This window comes from Seriola lalandi, unplaced genomic scaffold (genome assembly GCF_002814215.2).
Source record: "Seriola lalandi dorsalis isolate HSWRI2012SDOR001 ecotype SW California unplaced genomic scaffold, Sedor1 jcf7180002054364, whole genome shotgun sequence".
Taxonomy (NCBI): domain Eukaryota; kingdom Metazoa; phylum Chordata; class Actinopteri; order Carangiformes; family Carangidae; genus Seriola; species Seriola lalandi.
The window spans coordinates 44,178-66,979 of record NW_019524917.1 but is presented as its reverse complement, the minus strand read 5'-3'; the positions used below and the strand labels follow the sequence as shown (position 1 = coordinate 66,979).

Genomic DNA, 22,802 nt, shown 5'->3' with positions numbered 1-22,802 from the left:
TTACAACTGTTAATACATACTGTTACACACTATAACAAATACCTTTAATCGACTACTGTACATATAATCAACGTCTTTGAGGACATTCTTACATCTGGCATAACTACACCTCACGCATTGCCTTTGATGTTTCTTACTTATGTCATTCATTCAACTTGGTGTTCAGTTTCCGGTTAAAAAACAGTTTCGGCCCACATTTTACAACATGATTGTTTTTTTTCCCTCACATTTCTCTCTATACTGAAATGCATATATCATAAAACACTAGGTAATAATTGCCCGGGCAGCATATCTTTGTGACACCTTATCTAAGCACTTGAGCAAGGCACTTAACAAGTCCAGTCCTCCCAGCAGGCCCATCTCTCCTTCCTGTCCTAAATACCGCGTGTCTGAAATCACGCTGCTGCCCGTTGACCTGCTTTCACACAGGGCTTTCAGCACTGTAATCCCACATAGCAGCTACAGCTGTGGAGCCAAAATAGACCTGCACCCTTATGTTATGGGGTCAGCCAAACAGTTCCCCAACTATTACTCAGCACCTCTGATTTCTCATGGACCATACGTGTAGCCTGCTGATAAAGACCTAACGGTAAGCTAAAGATGCCTGAAATACAGCTGTCAAAACCTGGCCGTCCAACGTGAAATAAAAGGCAAAAATCCAACAGGTTCAAACCCCTTTGGTTTTTATACACATGTTGTTATTAATCTCTGCAGCTTCATGTGCATGTGTCATATTTTTATTGCAGAACTGTAGAGATAAAATATAATTTCCTTCTTTCTTAAACCAAGATTGTGAGAAAGTTTCGTGGAACAGTTTGAGGTGCAGCCGGCACCTCGTGAAGGCAGAACTGGAACCAGTAGCTCCTTAGGGCCTCAAGCATCTTTCTAATTATTGTCGTATTGGCAATAATAAATGCATTCCAGTTTGAAAACATCACACACAAGTGTTCATAAAACTAGTCATCAGCACGGATCCATGGGAAGCCCAGTCCCTCATCAAGTAAAGACTGGTCTAATTGGCAGAGACCCTCTAACTTACCCTTCAGGACACCAAGCTTTGAAGATGATTATCAAAGAAACCCCCCCCCCCTCAGGGGCAAAACAGTAAATACAACATGGTAGGTAGAAAAAGAGAGGCCCACTGTTATGTAATAATTTAAGTCTGTTCACACTGTGGCACTTGATTTGCATTTCTGAGGAAGACTGGTAACGGGTTAGCTGCAGTGTAACCAGCTGTGGGGCTGGACCAGAGGTTTTGTTTTATAATGAACAATAAGAGAATAAGAGTCCACAGCTATATTATATTATAGTATTGAACAAATTCAAATTTTGATGTGATTATAGCGCTTGATGAAAAGTCACAGGACGATCAAAATTAAAGTTAGTCCAGAGGATGACATGTCTGAATTGAGACAACAGGAGATCATCACAGTCTGCAGGATTCACCATCTAGGAACAATGAATGTATCTTACACAGTTTCGGGCAAATCCATCTAGTTTATATTGAGATATTTCACTTCACATGTGAAATCTTTGCCCTGCTTGTGGGACTAGAGGAAAGGTCAGGGAATCGCCAGCATTATGAGCTTCATCCTTTGAAGGTGTACAAAGTTTTAATGGCAATCCATCTGCAAACTGCATCCATTTTCCAAAGCATACCATTAGTTTTTGATTGATTTCCTACCTTTCCTGCATAATTTGCATTTCAATATGGTATGAATATACCAAGTACTGAATACTCTTTTTATTCCAGTGAATTTACTGTCACATGGTACCGCTTTTGCAAGAATGGATGACGGACAATAAAAAAAAAAAACTCATCTTGTTGAGACAGCTTGTGCAAAAGCAACCAATTTTCTATGGTTGATCATCGCTCTCACTGGCTCTATAACTGAGCACTGAGCTGCCAAACACAATAAGCCACATCTAGCCACTTTATTTTTGAGAGTTACTGCCAGGCTAGCTTGAAACGTTTCTGTTAGCTTGACCCCATTTTCTGCTCTCCACTTTTATCTGGCAAGCAAACGACTACTTGAAAGATGTCCAATTTTCAAGACATAATGCATCTAGTACCAACCAATTTCACGTCTAAAATTTTTTTATTTTTTTAAAGTCCCTTTAATTTAGAGGCTATATCACAGATCCATGTTTATGTCTTACATACGTGTATGACACAAGAACCCTATAAAGTACAATATTACATTTGATTCCCAGGCAATGATTCATTTTTTTTAAGAAAGGCGTATTGGCAGTGACTTGCTAACGCTTGTCCGTCTGTTAATGTGTTTCATTAAATTCAACGGACAGATGAAACAGCGGAGTAAGTGATTCAAATGCCTGAGTCAACAAAAGACAACCTGCTGCTGCAGCAACATAGCAGCACATGTCATACTAAATGACTTTTATCAAGCTTTAATAAGGAGGGAGGAATGTTAGCATGTTGGGACCTAACATGGTAAATGTTATTACTGTCAACACCTCTCTAATGGATTGTTTAAGTTTGAGGACGTTTTGCTGATCGTTGGAATTTTAACTATTATTTAGGTTTCATCTCTGTATTAGTGACTATAGTTTCCATATAAACACATAGGGCGCAAATGAGTTCGATTTCTAGATCAGCTTCCATATTATGAAATTCTAAATTAAATAGACAGGACAAACAAACTGTTCTTACCTTCAGCAGATGCTGGTTTATCCATTTTGTAAATGTCTTCTTCTGCACTCTGTCTCTTTCATCTGAGGAAGGGAGCAAGAACAGAAAACACGTCTTGTGATTTTTTTTCACTTTATAAAGCAATCATCAGAGGTGTACGGGCAGCACACTTTTTGTGAAGGTTTCTGGAGTAGCTTAATTCTCCTCTGTGTAAGCCGGTTATGTAGCCTATTAGGTTGCATGGCATTTAATGGCATACAAGGTCAGAGACAAATACAGAGGGCACAAATACATAACTGCATCTGTTGAGCATGTGAGCGCCTCGAGGTTTTGAAGCATTTCATTTTAGTAGCTAAATCCTCTGTTTCCTGTTGCAGACAGTCAGTTATTTATACTTTCATTGAAAGTGATGGAAGAACTAATGAAGACCTCAAGTCCCTGTGGCTGAAAAAGAAGGATGTTGTTACCCAGAGACTGAAATGGCATCACTCTTTCCTGCATGCTGCTGACCACATTATGTTTCTTGTTTCCCATCACCATAGCAACCACACTTCCTGCCACCAGTGACATATGTGAGACCAGGATGCGAATGGATGCAATAAAATAGGGAAAAAAAGTTTTATCCTTTTTTTTTTTTTCTTTTTTTTGCTCACTCATTTTTTTTTCTAGTAGTAGTATAATGAAGAAAAGGAACACCAGTTCTTACACTGCATCTCATATATGTTTTCTTTACAGTATTATGAGCAACTCATATTTTTTGTCACCGTATTTTCTTTAAGACTGTCCTTTATGCAGTGTCAGAGCACAGGAGGATTCATGCCAGCCACCACAACCATGACTCATGTCACGGCTGCCACGCCTCCCAGTATGACAGAAACAACTCCTCTCAATTATCCTTCAGCGAACACCAAAAAAACACACACGCACAATCGATCACATCTACAACATCATCTGCCAACTAGGTCGCATTCAGTTCACAACAACTAGGTGGATGACAATCAGCATTTTCCTGAACTTTGACCACGGGACTTACAACACAGATAACATCCTCCCTTTAATTTTCCTCAGTGCGGATTACAAAATGAGTTTTGCTCAAGGATAACTTACCTACTATTAGTCATGAACGAGCACGGACATGAATAATCTCTCAAGGAAATGACAAGAAGCAGTAAGATTAATACTGATTAATACTGACCCATGCAGCACATGAGAGTAACCAGGTGAGTCCTACGCTCCCTCTCAGTTTTAAGCGGGTACTTCATTCTCTGAACCAGCTCCCGAGGGCTGTCAAGAGGATCGTGGTTCAGGTAGACGGATGCCATGTGGATAAGCGACTGAGGAAGGAGTTACAGTCGCCGTCTTCTTGCCTGACTGCCTTGCTGCCTGCCTGCCAGCCTCTAGGGCAGCCGTGACTCCCTTTCTCATCAAGCTTCCAGAACGAGTTCTGTCAGGTTTTCCATCGCTACACACTATTTTGAGTTTCCACGCGGTTAAGTGTTTATCTAGCAGCAGCACTCAAAACCACACAAGAAATCAGTGCTTCTTGTAAAAGAAAATGAAGGGGGGAAAAAAAAAAGAAGAAAAGTTCCTTGCTGACATGTTTAAGGAAAGACTGCGGCAGGATACAGTTCAAGATGTTATTTAAGAGAAATGTACCATGATTTGTTCTGGCAGCATGGTACACTTGATTAAGGCTAATATCTTATCCTGTGTATCTTGAGCAATATAACCATGCGCAACTATATACTTTAATGTTCAAAGGTGAAAACATTCTCAGGTCATTATATTGTGCATCAGCAGAAACAACTGAGAACACATCCAGACAAATAACAACATCAACACTCTTCCTGAAGCAACCTGACCAAAAAAGGCCAAGCGATCTTTCAACGCAAGTTATTCAGATCTGATTTTTTTAATGGAATTTCTACATTTGTTTTTTGATAATTTGTGTACCAGTTACATAAGGCAGTCACAGAAAACGAAAGCAGGCCTACCTCTGACAGGGTGGCATCTTTTTCATTTGACAGTTGCTGTGGGTGGTTATTCTTATATAACAGACCAGGCTGACTTATCATAACGCCTGAAACACACATTTCCAGGACAACAGGGGTACCTTAAGAGTCCTGTGACTGTACTCTGCAGATTTTTACATTTAGTTCATCTAAAAATAGTCCATGTGTAAAAGCTGCTGAGAATTAGAAAGTGGGTTGATCTGACAATTTATCATTATGTATGTTGGTCTAGATGAGGGCCTGACATGAAGCTGAAACATCACATAAAAGAAGGAACACTTTGGCCTGTCAAAGCAGTTCGACTAAGATGACTCACTAAACGTGATCAATTAAAGAATCCTACCAAATAAGGAAAGTAGTCTGTGATCACATCGAAACAGTGATGCAGCGAGAGGCCTTTACCCGGCAGTGCTGCTGTGTCATCGCCGATGCGTCCGTCCCTGTGACTCTACAGTAGAGCTGAATCACAGAGAGAGATAAAGCAGTGCAGTCTGCAGTAGGATACCAATTTGGTTTGTAATGCCCATATCTAAGCTCTCTGCTGCATAATATATAAACCTCCACTGAAAAACTCATTAATATAGATTGGCCGGGCAAGTATTCAGGGAAACTCTCCAGCTCAGATCAAGGACAGGCTCAAACAGAGTGCTATCAGATGTGGTCAACAATAGGCTGCTGTGCTTCACATATTGCACAGATTACTGATAACAGACACACTGAACACATCACATCAACATCAGCTAGTGTCAGATGGTGAGATACCCGGTTATTCATTATTTATGCCATCCCTATTAAATCTTTAATACTAGCAGCATAAACAGAAACAGAAGTAGGCAGCAGGTTTGTATATGCAATAAGATGAGTTATTTCTATACATGTGCTTCCCAAAAAAACATGAAGGTGAGCTTAATAGTATAGTGCCCTCTTGAGGATCTTATGAGAATAAAACGTAAGGATTAACTGGTTTATTGTCAGTCCAACAGAAACTGAATGCTCCCATCTTTTAAACAGCAGTCTCAGATTATTTGGTCATAAAATGAAAACAGTCCTAAAGATAAATAAAGGTCAAATATCAGACATTAAACAAATCAGCTTTCCCCCTCTAACAATAACAATGACATAATGTCAGATCAAATATGATCATCTCATTCTCCTGACGTTGCACAACTTTATCCGCCCAATCAATCTCATTCTACTTATCACATCTAATAAAATACATGATTATGCTACTTGGACTTTCACACTTTTTTTACCTATTAAACCCCATATCTGATTCAATTAGCGACAGTACAATACTGTGGCTTATTGTGCAGACGTGTGTTCCATTTCTTTATTGCTTTTCTCATTATTTAGATTTGTTTCATACGGCTTACACAAGGCTTTCTTATAGTGTAAAGAGCCTCCAAATTGTGATCACTGACGCCAACTAGAACTACATACAGTAACTGCTTTTACTGAAAATACAGTACTTATTCAAATCCACCACACTGCTTTACGTATTTAAGAATAACACAAATTTTCCTTTTGACGTTTAAACATTCGCACACATTCAAGTAGTTAGATGAATCACATCCAGCAGAGGTCTGGGAACAGCTTAGAGTATAACCAACAGCTTGTGACCTTTGACTTTAATGGGTTGATGTTTGAAGGATCACATGAAAAAGCCAGACTAACCACCTGTCTCTCTCGTTATATTTGCACTTCTTGATGTTTGGGTGCCATCTAAAAGATTTTGCCATTACAGCCTCCCTGCAGAAGTGCAATTTTACACCATGATAGGAGGTTGACCTGTGAGTAATTAAGGTATTATTTACTGTACAGTACATCGTACACACCGGTTTGTGGCCTGTCTTTTCCCTGACTATAAACTAAGCCCAGCACTAGCCAAGAGTCCACCACAGCATTCAAACGGACAGCCATGGAGCTCCTGAGACTGTTATTTGTAGACCTCAGCAAAGCACATGTGCACAGCTATAAATAGCCACAACTCTAAACCATGCTGCCATTGAAACTGCAGACCACATAATCTGTGGCCCTTAGGTGACGTCCTTCATTTCCTTACGTACAATAAAGATGACTGAAGTTAATGTACGTAGTAAAGTTAAACTTATAGTAGAGTTGTCTTTGAATGAATGAATGAATGATAGTTACTAAACTGTGTCCAACAACGCACAACCAAACTGTTGGAAATTCAACCGGCAGCAGTAAAGTCTACAGCACTTCACACCGGCTTTTCATTACAATATTTTTACAAGATTCTTTGAACAATAGAACGGATAAACTGTTGTTTTCCAGAGAATGACTTGCACAGGGGGGGCTGGTGACATCCTTTGGCATCTTGTTGCGTCAGGATGCCTAAAATATCCTCACATGATTCTGAGCAGAGCAAAGTCAAAAAGTCCTCGCAATCAAAATCCAGCCTGTGTAATCCTCTTGACCTCGTATGGGAGGGGGATCAAAACAGACAAAGTGTAAACTGAAAAGCCCTCAACCTTCCAGCGTATGACAAGGACTCGCTAAACATTCTTGCTCAACAGCTCTCATTTCACCTCTTGTGTGTCATAACCAGCTCAGTGAGCAAAGACATGTATGCCTCTGCTTTGTTTTGGGTACAAGGCCATATACTGCGTAGCAGTGGCAGAGATTTTGAAGTAGGTACTGGTCTTTGTCACTGTTATCCTGCTCGAGGTTAACATCTTACACCTCTGACTGAACAGGCTTCCCTTTGATGAGTAGCAAAATTCTCAAAATGTTCCTTAAAGTACACATCGAGGGAATCTCCTTCATAGCAGCATAATTCTGTGCGTTCATGGTCACATATACACAGTCAGTGTAAAAGTATCCAAAATGAAAAAGCTTCGCTACATCCTACAGCTCAGCTCTAGATCAACGTTCATGCTTCATTAGGACACGCAATGTGCAAAAGACATTGTTCACTCTTCCAGTGCTTGCGGAAATGGTGAGGCTGTACTATAGGAACAGTGGTGCTTTGAGCTAAATGCACAATGACCATACTGAGATGCTGATGTGTAGGGAGTATAAAGTTTACCATGTTAGCTTGACTTGTTAGCCTGGCTTGTTAGCATTGCTTATTGAACAGAAAACACAAGTACAGATGAGGTTGATGGGAATGTTATTAGCTTTAGGTATTTGGCTATAGATTAATTAAAGTAGAGCTGCAATGATTAATTGATTAACTGATTATTTGACCAATAGACTGACACCGCCATCCTTTTTAGCCATGACAGTATCCTGGCTAAAAATGATCTGTTGCAACTTACAGATCAGTCACACTTGTGAATTAATGTATATATTGCCCTTTATGACTGAGGCCCACAGGAGTGGTGACTCAGCACAAATGGCTACCACTGGATTTTACTGTTTGACAACTCTGTCAAAGTGGTATCTGGGTAGCTAGTAAACAAAACTACAATGTGAGACGATGATGGGGAAATACCTGTCATTCTTTGTAAGTGAGAATACTCTTTTCAGAGGGGCAGGGCTGAGTCTGAAATATGTAACTGAAACAGGTTGTCAAGGCTTCAAAGCAGCCCTCCAACTCAGCCTTTGCTTTGTCTTAAGCCTGGAGACTAAATTAAAGGAGACTGCAAGAAAAGGGTACAATGCCTGAGCATCTGTGCAGAGTATTGTTATTATCTTGTCCGTCTTGTTTTGAGCCAATTCCGCATAAAATTTTCAGCATTCTCCTCTGATCAGTATTTTCCTGAACTTCAAACTAAATCACAGTGAACAGTGGCTTCTACACAGAGCAGTAGTGACTGATTATATACACAGAGCTTACTGACTAACTTTGTGACTAATTTTACTGTGTAGTGCATCAAGAGGTGTCTTCTTAATTAATGACTGGCTTTTTATTCATTAAGTTTCAGGCTATTCAGATATAATACTCAGTATATTCACCAGTGATGATAGAATATTCCATGAACCTTGATGAAAAGCAAATGGAGGATCAAGGTGAAGCTGTCAAAGTACCCTTAGGCATGAGCTATCACTACAGAGGCACTCAGCAAAGTCAAGGAGAGGAAAAGGGGGAGCATTAACGACAGCTAATGGGACATACATACACACTAACGGTACTAACATGAACGCACACACAGTTACTAACACTCACTTTCTAGCCTCCATATGTGCAACAGCTGCAACTGCCACATTTAAGTGAGTATTTGCTCATGGAAATCTGTTCCCCCTCCTCCCTCTCACTTTGACTACGGAAAATCCTGATCAAGATTTATAATTTATGATAATTCTGTGTAAATTTTTAGCTGTGATACAATTACACAGGGGCTGTTAAACACATTCATCCTTTTTTGAAAAAACACCATAGAAATGTTGGCTTGGCACTGCCAAAATCCCAAAAAAAAAACAGCTACCCACTGTAAATATATATATTTTTCCAATATCATCCTAAATAAAGTTACAATTTTCAGTCATGTTGAATTATTTTGCATAAAAATGAGCTATAGCAACTACAAAGAGGGGCTACTTTCCATCATTTTCAAACAAAGCTTTTCTTGATCAGCCCAACTGAAGGAGCTACTTGTAAGTATTGATATTGCTACACAGTCAGTGTTAGCATTAACTGCTGGTTAGCGTACTTATGAGTCTTGGCAAGAGCTTCAGCCGTTGCTGCATTAAGAAGACAATAAGTTATAATACACCATCTGAGCAGCGCCACTTCTTTAGGATTAGCTTCTTTAAGGTATCAAAGTAGAATTGACATGAATTCATTAGCTAGTATATATTGATGATAATTACGTTAGCAATATAAAATAGATTTGGTGAGTTGTTTGTTTTTGCAACTCGCATTTTGAACAATCTTCACTCTAAAAGGTAAAATGGTTTTTGTATGTTATTACTTAAATTATACAGATGGGTGACAAAGTAAAGAAAAAAACAGATTCTACAAGCCTCTGAAACTTCACTGAAGGGATAAAAACTATTTCTTTATAAGATATTCCCATATTTGGTGTTTTGATGATGGTGCCGGAGGGCGCTGTCTCACACAGTGTAAAACGCGAACATAAAAGTCACAGTATATGATTCACATCATTTTCATACTCATCAAAACATTCAGCGGTCCCCTGTACCCTATATGGAAGCATCTGTATTTGTTATGTTTCTCCTCTCTTGTATTCAGGTTTTTCCTTTAATTCATCACCAGTCTGTATCTTCACACTAGACCCACTTCTCACTAATGGGCACTCAAAAAAAATAAATCCTTTAATGTTATTTTCACAATTAGCTTCTGATATAATCCAATTCATGTGAGGATCACAAAGGTTTTAAAACAATAGCTTTTATGATGTGGAGTTCACATAAAAGCAGATGGAGCTGCCCGTTTCTTGCCCACCCAATAAAAAGTGGAGAAAGGAAATCTGTTTCCTGCTGCTAGTGTGTGATTGCTTCCCAGCATCTGCTGCATTCAGGAGAGAAGGGTGGTGCCGCTGGAGCGGGAGAGGAAAGGCAACCGAGCATGAGTCAGGGGTGGGACAGAGACTCAAAAGATGATCTCATGTAAGTGGAGCTAAGCAAAGCTGTGGAATGAGGTTCGGCCACGCTGGTCTTCCCGTCACCATGACAGCATATAAATACAACATTTAGAAATATAACAGAGAACAGGCATCACGCTCTGGCACAGACATGATGCAATTGAATGTGACTGCACTGAAGTTATATTTCATTTAACTTCCTAAACATATGTTGATAATATTAATCAAATGTATTCCAAAGGGGCAATGCATGTGCTACCTATCTATAAATGAGTAATGCAGGAATAATATATGATTGAAGAAAAAAACAAAAACAAAATAGATTTCTGAGAAAGACTGATGGAGCAGTAAGAAGCTTTCTGCGAGCCCTGGTTTGGATTACACGGCCCATTTTAAATGAAGTCTATTGATCAGATCAGTGAGGAGCATGGCAACAAGAACAATATTATGTTTTATCTTAAGTACTTCTAGCGTAGTGCGTATTTACTGTTAATGGTTCATATTTTTTAACATTTTGTTTTTCCACGGAAAAAGCTTGACAAACTGATGGACAATGACGGCAAATGCCCCGACATTGGGTTTCTGACTGCAGATAACTTGCATTCTGATCTGAGAACACATATTAGTGAAGCCTGTAAAATGAAACCATGGGCAGCTGTTTTCATTGCTTCAAATCAGCCTCTGCTCGATGTTATTGTGAGGTTATGGAGCAGAAAGTTGAGCTTGTGCTGGAAACTGATCCAAAGATCTGATGCACTTAATTAGCTATTAGAACTTAGCACTTTGAATTCTGGCCGTAGTAGCTGAGAAATTACCCTAGAACACACCATACACTATAATTAGACAGCCTAGTGATTATACTATCTAAATCATATTTGCGCACATTTTTGCTATCAAATACATCATGTCCAAGTGCCATATTTTTTTCCTGATAATCTTCTAGAATGGAAAAAAAATTTAAATCAAAATTAAATCTTGCTTTAAGTGGAAGTAATTGTTTCATTTGATGTCGTTAGAAAATTATTGGTTGGCAGATATAAAGTGTACATACTTGAAATAATATGTATTCTCCCTTTCTACCAATCTGAAAAACAGGGTTTAACTTAAACCTATGAAGCATGATCCTGTTGTTTGTGAACAATACAGGTTAGTGGTTAGTGCTACAATGGCCAGCTGTGCACGTGCAATATGCAGTACGGAACATTAAGTCGTAGGTTGAATTAGGTGGAAAGAGACCACCTTCAAAGTGAGGCTCCTTGATGTTTAAGCCTCAATGAAACGCCAAAAAAGGAGTGACACCATCATCAGCTTGACACATGAACAAGTCTGTGGAACTTGGATGTTGCTCGCCCTAAAAAACAAAGTGTCTTTTGTATGGCAGCAGACAGTCTCCATAGAAGCAGCCTGCTGCATGTGTGGGCCACTGGGCCATTTGAATGTGATGAGTGGGCTGTCGACATAGAGCAGAGGGGTTGGGCTGGGCACGGCCCAGGAGGATGGACAAAGGCAGTGACTGTGCAAAAAACACAATGCTCTCTCACTCATCACTGTTTGACAACACAGGATAATATGAGTATAATATAAGGGTATATGAGGGTGATTTGAATAATAATAAGGTATTTCTTATTGTTTCTACAGAAGTCCTACTTGTAATGAGAGATTAAATCATAAGGCAGACTGCAGTGATTCACAGACAGAAATGTCAGACAGCCAGTGAGAGACCACACCCTCATATAACACATAACTTACAAAGCAGCCATCCTACAGACTGGTAGTGTATATGGGCGTCTACTGAAAGGAATTAAATCTGTAACAGTCAATACAATATACTGTATATGTCTGTAATCTAAAGCCTTGCACAAAAGATCGTTTTTTCAAACTTGGGAAATGAGCTTAATGGATGTTTGATAAATAATAGATCAATGAATTAATAATAAATTAATAAATGTAAATTTAAACATTGTCTTCTAGTAATGTTTATTAAGACAAAAATATATTTGGCCACAAATAAAAAAAAAATGGTGTTCATGCACAAAAGTCACAAAGCAAGTCACCAAATTGAAAAACAATAAAAAAAATTAGAATTTTCTGCATATTTTCTGCAAGACTTTCAGTTCACTCAATAAGCAAAACCTGCTCATTTTGGGTCCACCTCTAGAAATATACTTTCCTTCCATCTACTCAAACTATTGACTCCATATGGCACCTTAAAAACAAAATGAACCAACTGCAAGAAGAGCTGACTGAACCACCAAATGTCTAATCCATTAAATCTTCCCTGATGTCAGAGGATGATCATCTGCTGGGAAACTCGCTCCCATCATGTTGAGGACCGACCAAGCAGGCTCTGCTAGAACAGTGCAATCCAACAACAGCCACTACCCAGTGTATTTAACTGTTGTGTGTGTCCAGGAAACCATGTCTTTAACTCATTCCTCAAGTTAACAGTCTTTTGTAAAGCCTGCATTGAATTTCATCCTGGCCTAAAGCAATTCCATCGCAAAGTGTATAATTAACTCTAATACCTAATTAGTGTGACATTCTTAAGGTTGGAGCAATACGAACTACATGCATGGACCCAGTCAATGGCAATTGTGCTTAAGCTCAAGAAACATCCGAAACTCACAGTTCAGCTCTTCATATGGTTTTTCCTTGATCTTGAAAATTTGCCAATTTATTTCTAATGGTTAAGTTCACTAAGGGTCACACTGGAGGTCAACAAGTGCATGTGTCGCGCCACATGGCACTCACTCACCACAGTGAAGACTACAGTTTTGTACAGTTTTCTCTAGAAACTGACAGCTGACATTATCTCAGAGGTGTTTGATGACTCTGGAACCAAGCCAAACCACCAATGACAACCACCCACGTAAACACAAAGTCACCAGTGCACGTACTAACAATAAATTACAATGTGTTTGCCTGAACTTCCACTGTCCAATATGAAAAGGATCCGATCCTATATCTTGATTTGGAGAAACAAAGAAAAAACTGTTCCCTACTTTATAGCTGGCCCTCTTGCTGCTCTGTTTACTGGTTTGTTTGTTTGGTTACTGATGATGACTTGGCGATGAAAATGTCTCTCTTTGATAAGCTTAGCATCACATGAAGAGAAGCTTGGGGGCTCTGGCTAATTCTGTCAACTGCAAATAAAACTTTTAAAAATTAAAAACAAGGATTTTTCCTGCACTTAGCCAGCACTCTATAGACATATTAAGCAAAGAAATGTTTTATGAAAGCAAATGTTTTATGGGAAGATTGGGATTGATTGGGAACTAGATCATTTTAAGAAGGTAGAAGGTATTTGGCTCTGATGTAAGGATACATATTTAGGCCTAATCATCCTGTTATATATGCTGACATACTGTACACTGTGCTATGGTGTTGTATACCTAACTTTCATAAGCTAAGATCTAACTTTCTAAAGCTTTGCTAATATTCATTTTTATCAATTGTCGTTATCTCACTCACCACTCTCCAGCATTATCAGGTACAAGCATGGAGCCCACTACCTTGCAAAGAAATTATGAATTCTTCATGTTTATAACCCAGCTATAGTCTCAGCTATAGCTCCCTCTCTCCTTAGCTGAACCCTGGTAAATAAATGTTGATAGTGTTGAAGACTTTCTGCTTCAGCTCTCTAAGCTGGAACTTTTTTTCCTGCCAATGATTAGCCCATCTGCTAAACTCAACTTTCTACCAGGAAGGCTCTGTAGCCAAAAAAAGACAAATCTGTGCAGAATGCTATTGATAAGCCAAAAAGACACTTAATTCAGCCAATTTTACTTAAGAAATAGTCAGCATAATAAATTGGTTGGATTGAAACTACATTAGAATTACTGTAAGACGATAACACTCCAGAAAATTTGGAAATTTGTTGCTAAAATTATTTTTTTAAAAATACAAAAGAATACCTTACCCCTCTTTGATACGTTCATTGTTCATGCACCAGCTGGCGGGGAGTCAAATATCTCCCAAGAATCAATACTTAACATGTAAAAACTAATGCGAGTGGTAGTTAGTGATATGAGAAAACAGAAAAACTAAGTAAGCTCATTGTGTGTCAAAGCTCCTCTGCCTGAAGAAAACAGATACAGATTCCTAATGATGCTACATCATATGATCCCATTAAGAGTCCAGTCAGGGCGTTTAAGCCGTATACCACAGCTGACTGGCCCTGCTGGCTACAATGCTTCAACAGCTGAGAGAAAAAGCTCATGGCAAGCATGAATACAATAGTCCACAGTCTGTTAGTTATTGTGCTGTTGTTTCACTTTGTTAGCCTGATTGAAAAGGAAACTCAAGAGTTAAAACCTCTGCTGTCAGTGTGAATGCAGCTCCACTGGATCTCCTCGGGCCTCAGAGTACATGTGTATGATTTTGTCAACGAGCTCTCGCTGTCGCAGAGACACTGAATAATATAGATCTCTATATGTGTAATGGATTTGATCTAATTAATGGGACTGACCTAAAAGGAGCAGCTACATGAAACGACACGAGCCACTGATATGAGCTAACGCCTCACCCTGCTATGTCATTGTCCTGTCTGCCTTGAGACACCACATAGGTCAGCGAAGCACTATTCACTCAGTGGTATTTCTATAGGCGATCAGCCAAAACCTATACAAATACATCATTTATATTGTGAAAGTACAATTAAGTCAAACAACAGACTTGATTTATCTGTTTAGATCTTTCAGACTGAAGGTAAACAATGCAGACACTGTAATCGTCTGGCTTGATTTCTTGTTTTTCCAGGCATATTTCGAGCTACAAATTTTCATACCACAGCTAAACAAGAGAAATAATCCCATAATCTAATGATCAGATGTGATCATATAATAAGGCCTTTGTTTTGGCTACTAAAAATCAGCCTAAACGTGATGTCATGCAGGAAATATTCTCACTTTTCCACTGCGGGGATAAGGACACTAGGAGCAGCCGGTCACCAGAGGAAGAGAGGGGCGCATGCTGACATTTATCGAGCTGTCAAGCAGTAATCAGGCAATTTCCTCATCGTCCCAAAGCTGAAGCAATTGGCTATCCAATCACCATTGATCCTACCTTTGTATTTTTCCAAAACATCCTCATAGGCTTGGAGGTATTCCTGTTCGTCGGAGAGCACATAAGCCTGCGGTGCGTACTGAGCCATAACCCGGGCTCCACAAACTGGACATTCACCAGCGGCGGACAGGGACACAGCGTGTGTGAGTGTATGTGTGTGTGTGTGTGTATGTATGTATGTATGTGTGTGTGCATGTGTATGTGCTGAGGACTCGAGAGTGATCGGCGCTGTTGTTGCACTAAAGGAAACGCCCTAAGTCCCTCCCTTGTCTGCGTTCTGTCCAATAGTGGCCACACTTCCTCTCTGGAGTTCACGGATTGATAGGGAGGACAGCCGGACGTGCTGCACTGCAAAAAAAAATGCCTCTTTTAACAAGTCAATCAGCCGGACGGCGAAAGTGAGATTTATATCTTACTCTCTTATCACGAGAGGATACATCTCAGCAGGTCTGACGCCCATGTGCGCGATTTTCGCACCAGTGAGTAAAATTACCTGCGTAAACCAAACTGAATGGTCAGTTCACTTTTTATAGTGTGATAATAAACTCAGGCTTCTCAGTACCGGCTCGTGACATGGACCACTTTCTTTTTCGCTGCTGTCCACCTGCCAAAGACTTTAAACAACTCTGGCACATTTACAGGACTTACTGTTTGAGAAGATGTCAGTCTCTTTGCTGCCAGTGGTTCAGATCAGCTGTCACCATACTGTCACACTAAGCTGCAAGCTTTCATTGAAAAGTTCACCCACAACACTCCCTATATCGATCTGACTTTATTTCTTATGGCGTTTTTTTAAAACGTCCAAGAGTATCATTATTAAATAGCCTACACGAGTGCTATAAACTTCAGCTCTCTAAGCTTGTTATAAAGAGTGAAACGAACAAGTGTCCACATGAGAAGGATTTTTTTTTTTTTTTTTTTTAATTTATAGGGAACAAATGTGACCTTTGGGCATTAAGATGCGTCCTCGTGAGGGTTAGGGTGTCTCAATAAATAATTTAAATGAAAAATGAAATCATACATTAAAATGGGCCTTTAAAGCTACTCATTGACAGAGGCTGGCTCAAAGAAAAATACAGTTGTTTCCTTTTGAAATTACACTACATATCCAATACCGCTTTGGTTCATTTTAAAGCACCATATCCAGAATAAGAACTGACCAAAATACCATCACATGTACCACAGGTCCATGTCACTTCAGACCCTGTGTTTAGGTCCCTAAATAACACTGGGTTTACCAGGAAAAGATACAGCTTAATAAGTCGCTATGAGCTCATCATTCTCCGTATATTGCAGCATATTCCAGCGTTGTTTTTCTCTTTACCGCACTATCTGATAACCGGACAACAACAAGGAGTCAGCCGCTCACCTGCGATCCTGAGCACGGCTCTCTCTGCCGGATCCAGCACGGATCCTCCTTGGATTTTCCTCTTGGACCGCTCGTGTCTGGGCAGGTTCCAGGGTAAAGTGTCCCCCGGAGCCGGCGATGCCGACCCGGATTTAACGCTGTAATCATCCTCGTCTGAGAAATCCGCCGAGGAAGACATGGAGCAGTGGAGGGAAGGGTTCCCCGAACTGGAGCTCTGTGAGACAAAAGAAAACGGGGGATAAAGAGAGAGAGAGGAAAAAATGAACAATGCTTGTCTTGATTTCACTCCCAGGCAAAAATGAAAGAGAACGTGGCGCAGGAATAACAAGCGCAAATCAGATGATTTCTCACCATTGCGGGTCAAAGTGCGTAATGTGAGCGCATGTTAGGTGTGAGGACGCTCCGTGACATGAGCCGACAGCTCGCAATCATCCATAACAATTAAAAATTGAGCCAAATAAAGGCGATGTGAAATCAACAGTAAATGGCTCCCCCGCCAGGTCAACAATAAGACTTACCACTGTATACATGGAGACCTGTCAGCTGGAAGAAGAGAAGAAGAAGAAGAAGAAGAAGAAGGGGGAAAAAAATCCTATTTGTGCGTTATTAGCTTCCACTCTTCAGTCACACATTTCGTGCGTTAATTTCTCAAGGTGCCACGCCCTTTGAGGGATGCTCCGGCCATCGGAGCATTAAGGATGTGAGGTGATGTCAGATCTCCGGAGGGCTGATGGGGATGGTACGCTGTGTGCTGTCGAGGCAGAGCTGGACTGTGATGGGGAGAGCAGACTGCATGTGTCTCCGCGTCACAGCCGGTGTAGCCAACAACAGCAGCTCCAACAGCAACGGCGGTGTTAGAGCGCCATCCCTGCACAAAAAGAGGTGCTGGCTGGCTACACATTTACCTCCGAGGCGAGTGTGTGTGTGTGTGTGTGTGGGGGGGTAATAGGAAGACAAGGGCTCCCACGGTTTCTCATGGCAAGGACTTCGCTACAGATGCACATTATAATCTCCTACACTGTAGGTGGTGTGTAAACCACAGAGGGTAGGGTGGGAAGCATTCATATACATTGTGCTAATTACCTGAGAGGATGGAGTGGATCATGGGTGTACAACAAAAGCAGTTGGATTAAGTGGGTTTAACCGGGTTTAATTATAAACCCGGTTAAAGGCTACTTTAACCAGAAAAACATATAATAACGCCATTAAATGCAACCCATCCAGGATTATCTCTGACTGTTATTGTTCCTTGAACTTTTGCAGACATTTTCCAGCTGTAACTCGAGCTGCTAATAACATAATTGCTCACAAAAAGGAAAATTATGAAGTAATGACTTTCCTGCTGCACCCTGACACACCTGAGGTTGAGCAACGGAGCAAATGCAGGTTAACACAACCTGACTTAGAAGGAGATGGGTGGGGCGCTAAAATACCTGTATGATGACACCTTATTTGCTTAATGATAAAGGGGAAATGCAACCTAAAAACTGACTATGATCCTGCCTGGGTGATATTTTTAATATAGTAAATCTGGATGCATGAAATGTAAATGTGCAGGATAAACTTGAAAGTGTCTGCAAATAAGTTCTGGTTTAAAATAGCAGTAGAGGAATCTGCTTCGGGTTCTAGTGCGGGGTCATTCAGTGCAGAATCTGTAAGAGCTGATAAAAGCAACACACTGCTAATATTAGCAGCCTTTTCATCATTGCATCACTTTTCGTCAGGATAAAACTGCAGCTTAGCGTTGCACTTTTTTATCAGCTTTCTGCTTATTCATAATTCCTCCTACTAAAAGGGGAGAAAAAAAAATCTCCATGATTTGAGGAAATTTAATGTGCACTATTATGAAATAATTATTAGTTTGGGCTGTTATGATTTCCCAAGTCTGTTTTCCACCTTCTTTATGAGGAACAAACTGCACAGGGATAAGAATAGTTGACAGACTGGAGGCCCTCCCCCATCACTTCATACACAGCTTATCCTCTCCCTTAGAGAATGTACAAAATTCTTTATTCTTTAATACCCAATATTCTTTGTTCAGGAGCTGTTACTGTTAACAAAAAGGGATATGAGGACATTATACTATATCTGTGTATCAATGAAAAAACACAAAATATAGGTTTCACCAAGACATGGCAACCACTCTGGATGATTCATTTTTTAGTCATGCAAATATATCATGAATGATGCATGCTGGGCCGATCGAGGCCTGCACTAGTTTATACTTCTCAATTACATATTAAAGTCTGCTCATTTACAGCCACATCATGGAGCTCCCACGATTCCTTAAATCTCCAAATAGTTTTTAATGTTGTGATCCCCAGTCACTTTTCTATTATTACAATAACAATATTAGCCAACACAGATTTGCTTTTTGTTCAATGCCACATTAAGTATTTCATTTGTATATTGTATCAATAATATTTTAAACATTTTGGTTTTGTTTTACCCATGGCAACAAAATATTCGATCTAAAGGCATCAGAAACCACAATAACACATCGATATGCACCTCGTTGTGGTGGCAACGTAATCATTGGCTGGATTATGTTCAGGTAGTTGTATATAAACATAATTTCCATCAGACAAGATTGTGATATGAAAAGTCTTCTCTACTATAGGTGGTTCTAGTCACATTGATGTGTGTAGTTTGCTGACAATGGCAATAAGAAAAAGAACCAAACTGTTTGTGTCTGTTATCTGCAGTATTGCAGAACAGAAGCTTGACATTGCAACATGTTCGCACAGATCAATAAGTTCCTTTGAACACAGTCAGTAAGTTCAGCATCAGCATCATGTCAAGTCTTGACATGATTTGAGATGTTTAGTATAGGGATAAATGTTGGGTAGGATATTTAATGTTCTGGATACAATAAATGACATTCAACACACCCAGAAACATCCAGAGACTCTGTGATTTGATCATTCTCTCGGATCCGAGCGGCAGTACATACAGATAACCCAGCAAACCTGAGGGGGTCATGGCTATGCTCTCTGATTCACGTCCCCTCAAGTCAATATTTCCAGTCTGGCCCAGGGTTTCCCGTCTCTCCTCACTTTACATTTTAACTGCACTATCTGAAGCTGATAACGGTATTGAAGGATGGTGAGCACGCTCTTGTTCGGAAACAGAGCAGCTGGTTCACAGGGTGACATAAAGATGCAGATATGAAAACCTGAAGGCCTAAAGCTGTGGTGAGTTAACAAAGGGCTGAGCTGTTGATCCACATGAGACACATTATGTTTTCATGCCAACATGGTAAATTGTTAACAGGCTTCGAATGGATAAGAGAGGACACCTGCTGAGATGCTGACTAAGATGACTACAAACCAAGGCAAAATGAATAGATCCCATGGAATCTTTTGAAATGGAGGAACTGGAAATCAGTAAAAATCAATTTGTTCAGGTTCTCAGGTAAATACCTTATAAAACCTGTGATTCTTGAATAAGTAAAATGCTCAGGGATGTGTTTGTGAAACATATTCAATACCGCTTTTTAACACCAAGGCTGCTACACCTTTAGAAATTGAACATTAATGTCAAAATACTGGACCAGAGTGGTTCAATCTAATGTAGAACTTCATATCAGGTATGAATTCATGGTGTCATTTTGTGATTACTAAATATTTCTTATTACACAAAACAAAACAAAAATTGTAGTTGTAGTTGCTTAGAAGCATTTAAGATTTTTTGGCGGCTTACCTGAAGAAAAAGTAGATTACCTCCAGGACAAGTATGAAATGGTTCATGCCAAATCTATGGGATCTGTTGTTAAAGGTGCGACTCTGGAGCCTTATTGTCTTTTGTGCAAAAATCCGTGACCACCATATTTGTCATATGATGATAAATAAGTCAACAATACACCTACGGATACAAGGTACCGGTTTTCATTTCATAAGACCTATAGTGTAAAGAGACCATAATTCAACAGCACACCCAGGGTCCAAGCCCTGTAGTCAAACACTTGCCCTGTGTCCTTGAGTAAGTTACTGAATCCTTACCGGCTTCAAAGGCACAAGGGTGTCCCTGTGGAGGGGAGCAAGCAAAAAAATAGTATCACTTTATCATCATGTGTTAATCAAGGTTACAGGTAAGGGGGGGTACCTACAGGTTTGCGTGTGGGGGTGACTTGTACAGACTGGTAAAATTCTGGCAGGACTCTCTTCTTCACTTTGCGTTTCCGTAGAGTGGTTGATGAGTCAGGTTCACTCTCAGGAACCTCAACCAGATTGGGTTTTTCCTCTGTCACTCGAGCATGTATGCTCCTTCTTGCGTGACGTGGACTGTGCCTGAAGCCCTGGGAAACCATGAACAAATGTCAAGCACACAGCAGATAAGACTTTCAGCAGATTTAGCAAGAGAAATTATAAGCTTCATTATAAAAGGAATAATAATTGTGATGTGATCCAGGCTTCTTAAGCTAGGGGGGGATCTGTTGTGTGACCTAGATTTCAGAGTCAGAGAAAGATGATACAGCAATTCCAATCACCACACAGGAAGGAAAGGAAAATATTTCAGTGTAAATTCCGACATTTCTAACTATCGCCCTCTTCCTTCGACCCTCTCTGTGTTTTTCTTTAAGAAGCTGTTTATTGTTACACGTTAAGTTTGAAGGTAATAATCAAGGAGACTGGTCTCAGCAACTGTCCTGCTGTTGTGTCCTTGAACATGATACTGAATATCCACCAGCTACAGCACTGAGTTGGTAGGGATTCAGTGTCCTGTGGTTAGATAACATAACCCGCTATGGAACGGCAAGCTTTTGATTTAGGAACATTTTAACCACAGTCAGTCACGAAAAGACAAAGAAAAGACAGAAAAAAGAAGACCGTACGCATCAGTGTATCAAATGCAAATGTGGCAATGAACCTGAATAATCACTAAATAATGAGTTTATGTGCTAAAATTGCTTTTCACCAACCCCTCTTTAGTTTTAGTTTTAATGAAATTACAGACAAAGCCTCTCCATACAGACCATGCCAGGAAGATAGATTATAGAAACAGCCTATTTTGGCAAAGGCTGCCTACTAAAGCAACCTTTGCCATTATATACAATAATATACAATTTTAAATGTTAAGATGCCAAATTTGTGGTGATAATGGTTTAAATTTGTTTTTATGCAGTTGATGTATTTACGAGCTTTAAAATGTCAGGTTTTATTTTGAAAACAATATGCGTAAAACGGAAACGGATCGCCTGAAGCTCTACTGGACGCATTCACACAAGCATCAAACATGAAGGATGAATACAGTTTATGGACCATACATTTGAGTAGCTTTCTCTCGGCTCACTAAGACCTGAGTTTCAAGCAATGCGTTTTGGAGAACACAATTTAAAGAGTTTCCATCCACCTTAAAGTATGAAACTGCAAAATCACCTATATGATTTATTGATAACACATGCGCATTGCGCACATCATGGTCCTTAAAATAGTCACGCAGCCCTTCGATAAAAGTCAAAAGAATCAAGACTTGTGTGTGAAGCATTCGTTATATTATACATAGAAGGATCATGCAGCCTGAACAAAGCTTTAACACATTTAAAGTACCATCTCTCCTGGCTATTAGATAATATTGAATCACAATGACTCAAGCCCATAATGTAAAAAGTTCATCCTACCTCTGATCGAAAATGGTGCGTTCGGAGGCCAACTACAGGACAGATAACAGATGTTAGAATGGGGTGTTATGATCAAATATTTACCATGAATGTATGACATGTCACATATCAGATATACGTTCGTTCAATATAGCCTATTATAACTTTAAGACATTTCTGACCAGTTTAACTAAAACCTTAATTGCCTTAAAACCTTCCGGAAAATCATGTGTTTGTTTGATCAGCCCAAACTGCAGAGGTGCAATTGCTACAGACTTTTGCTACTAGCTACAACAAATAAGAGAAACATACTATGAAGACGCACAGAGGATACAGTAAATGTCCAGACATAAGATGAGCTGGCAGGGTGAGGAGATGCGGCTGGCCTGCGCTACTCACCGCGGCTCTTGGAGCGTCCGGACAGCACAGATTTTATTGGATGTTTTCCATTACGAAGCCTGCGATGCCAGCAGCAAAAAAACAAAATAGTCGCAATAGTCCCGAGCAAAAGCAGCAATAATAGCAGCACACATTGAATACTGTACGGCCTTAGCAGGACCAAAAACGCCGCAGCGATCATCATAAGACGAGATGT

General features: G+C 39.9%; 1 protein-coding gene across 2 annotated transcripts in view; it reads right to left on the bottom strand.

The window, feature by feature from the left end:
- The window catches only part of dst (dystonin), a 100,770-nt gene extending 77,968 nt beyond the window's left edge, over positions 1-22,802 (bottom strand). The window contains exons 1-5 of one of the 2 annotated variants that reach the window (XM_087174570.1): positions 22,607-22,802; positions 22,229-22,260; positions 20,717-20,905; positions 16,609-16,822; positions 2,675-2,736 (exon numbers count right to left, since the gene is read on the bottom strand). In XM_087174570.1, the coding sequence (XP_087030696.1) occupies positions 2,675-2,736; positions 16,609-16,822; positions 20,717-20,905; positions 22,229-22,260; positions 22,607-22,790 (681 nt within the window). In that variant the 5' untranslated portion in view covers positions 22,791-22,802. Of the gene's footprint in view, positions 1-2,674; positions 2,737-15,239; positions 15,445-16,608; positions 16,823-20,716; positions 20,906-22,228; positions 22,261-22,606 lie in introns of those variants that run through there. The other variant, XM_087174569.1, reaches the window with a different exon arrangement.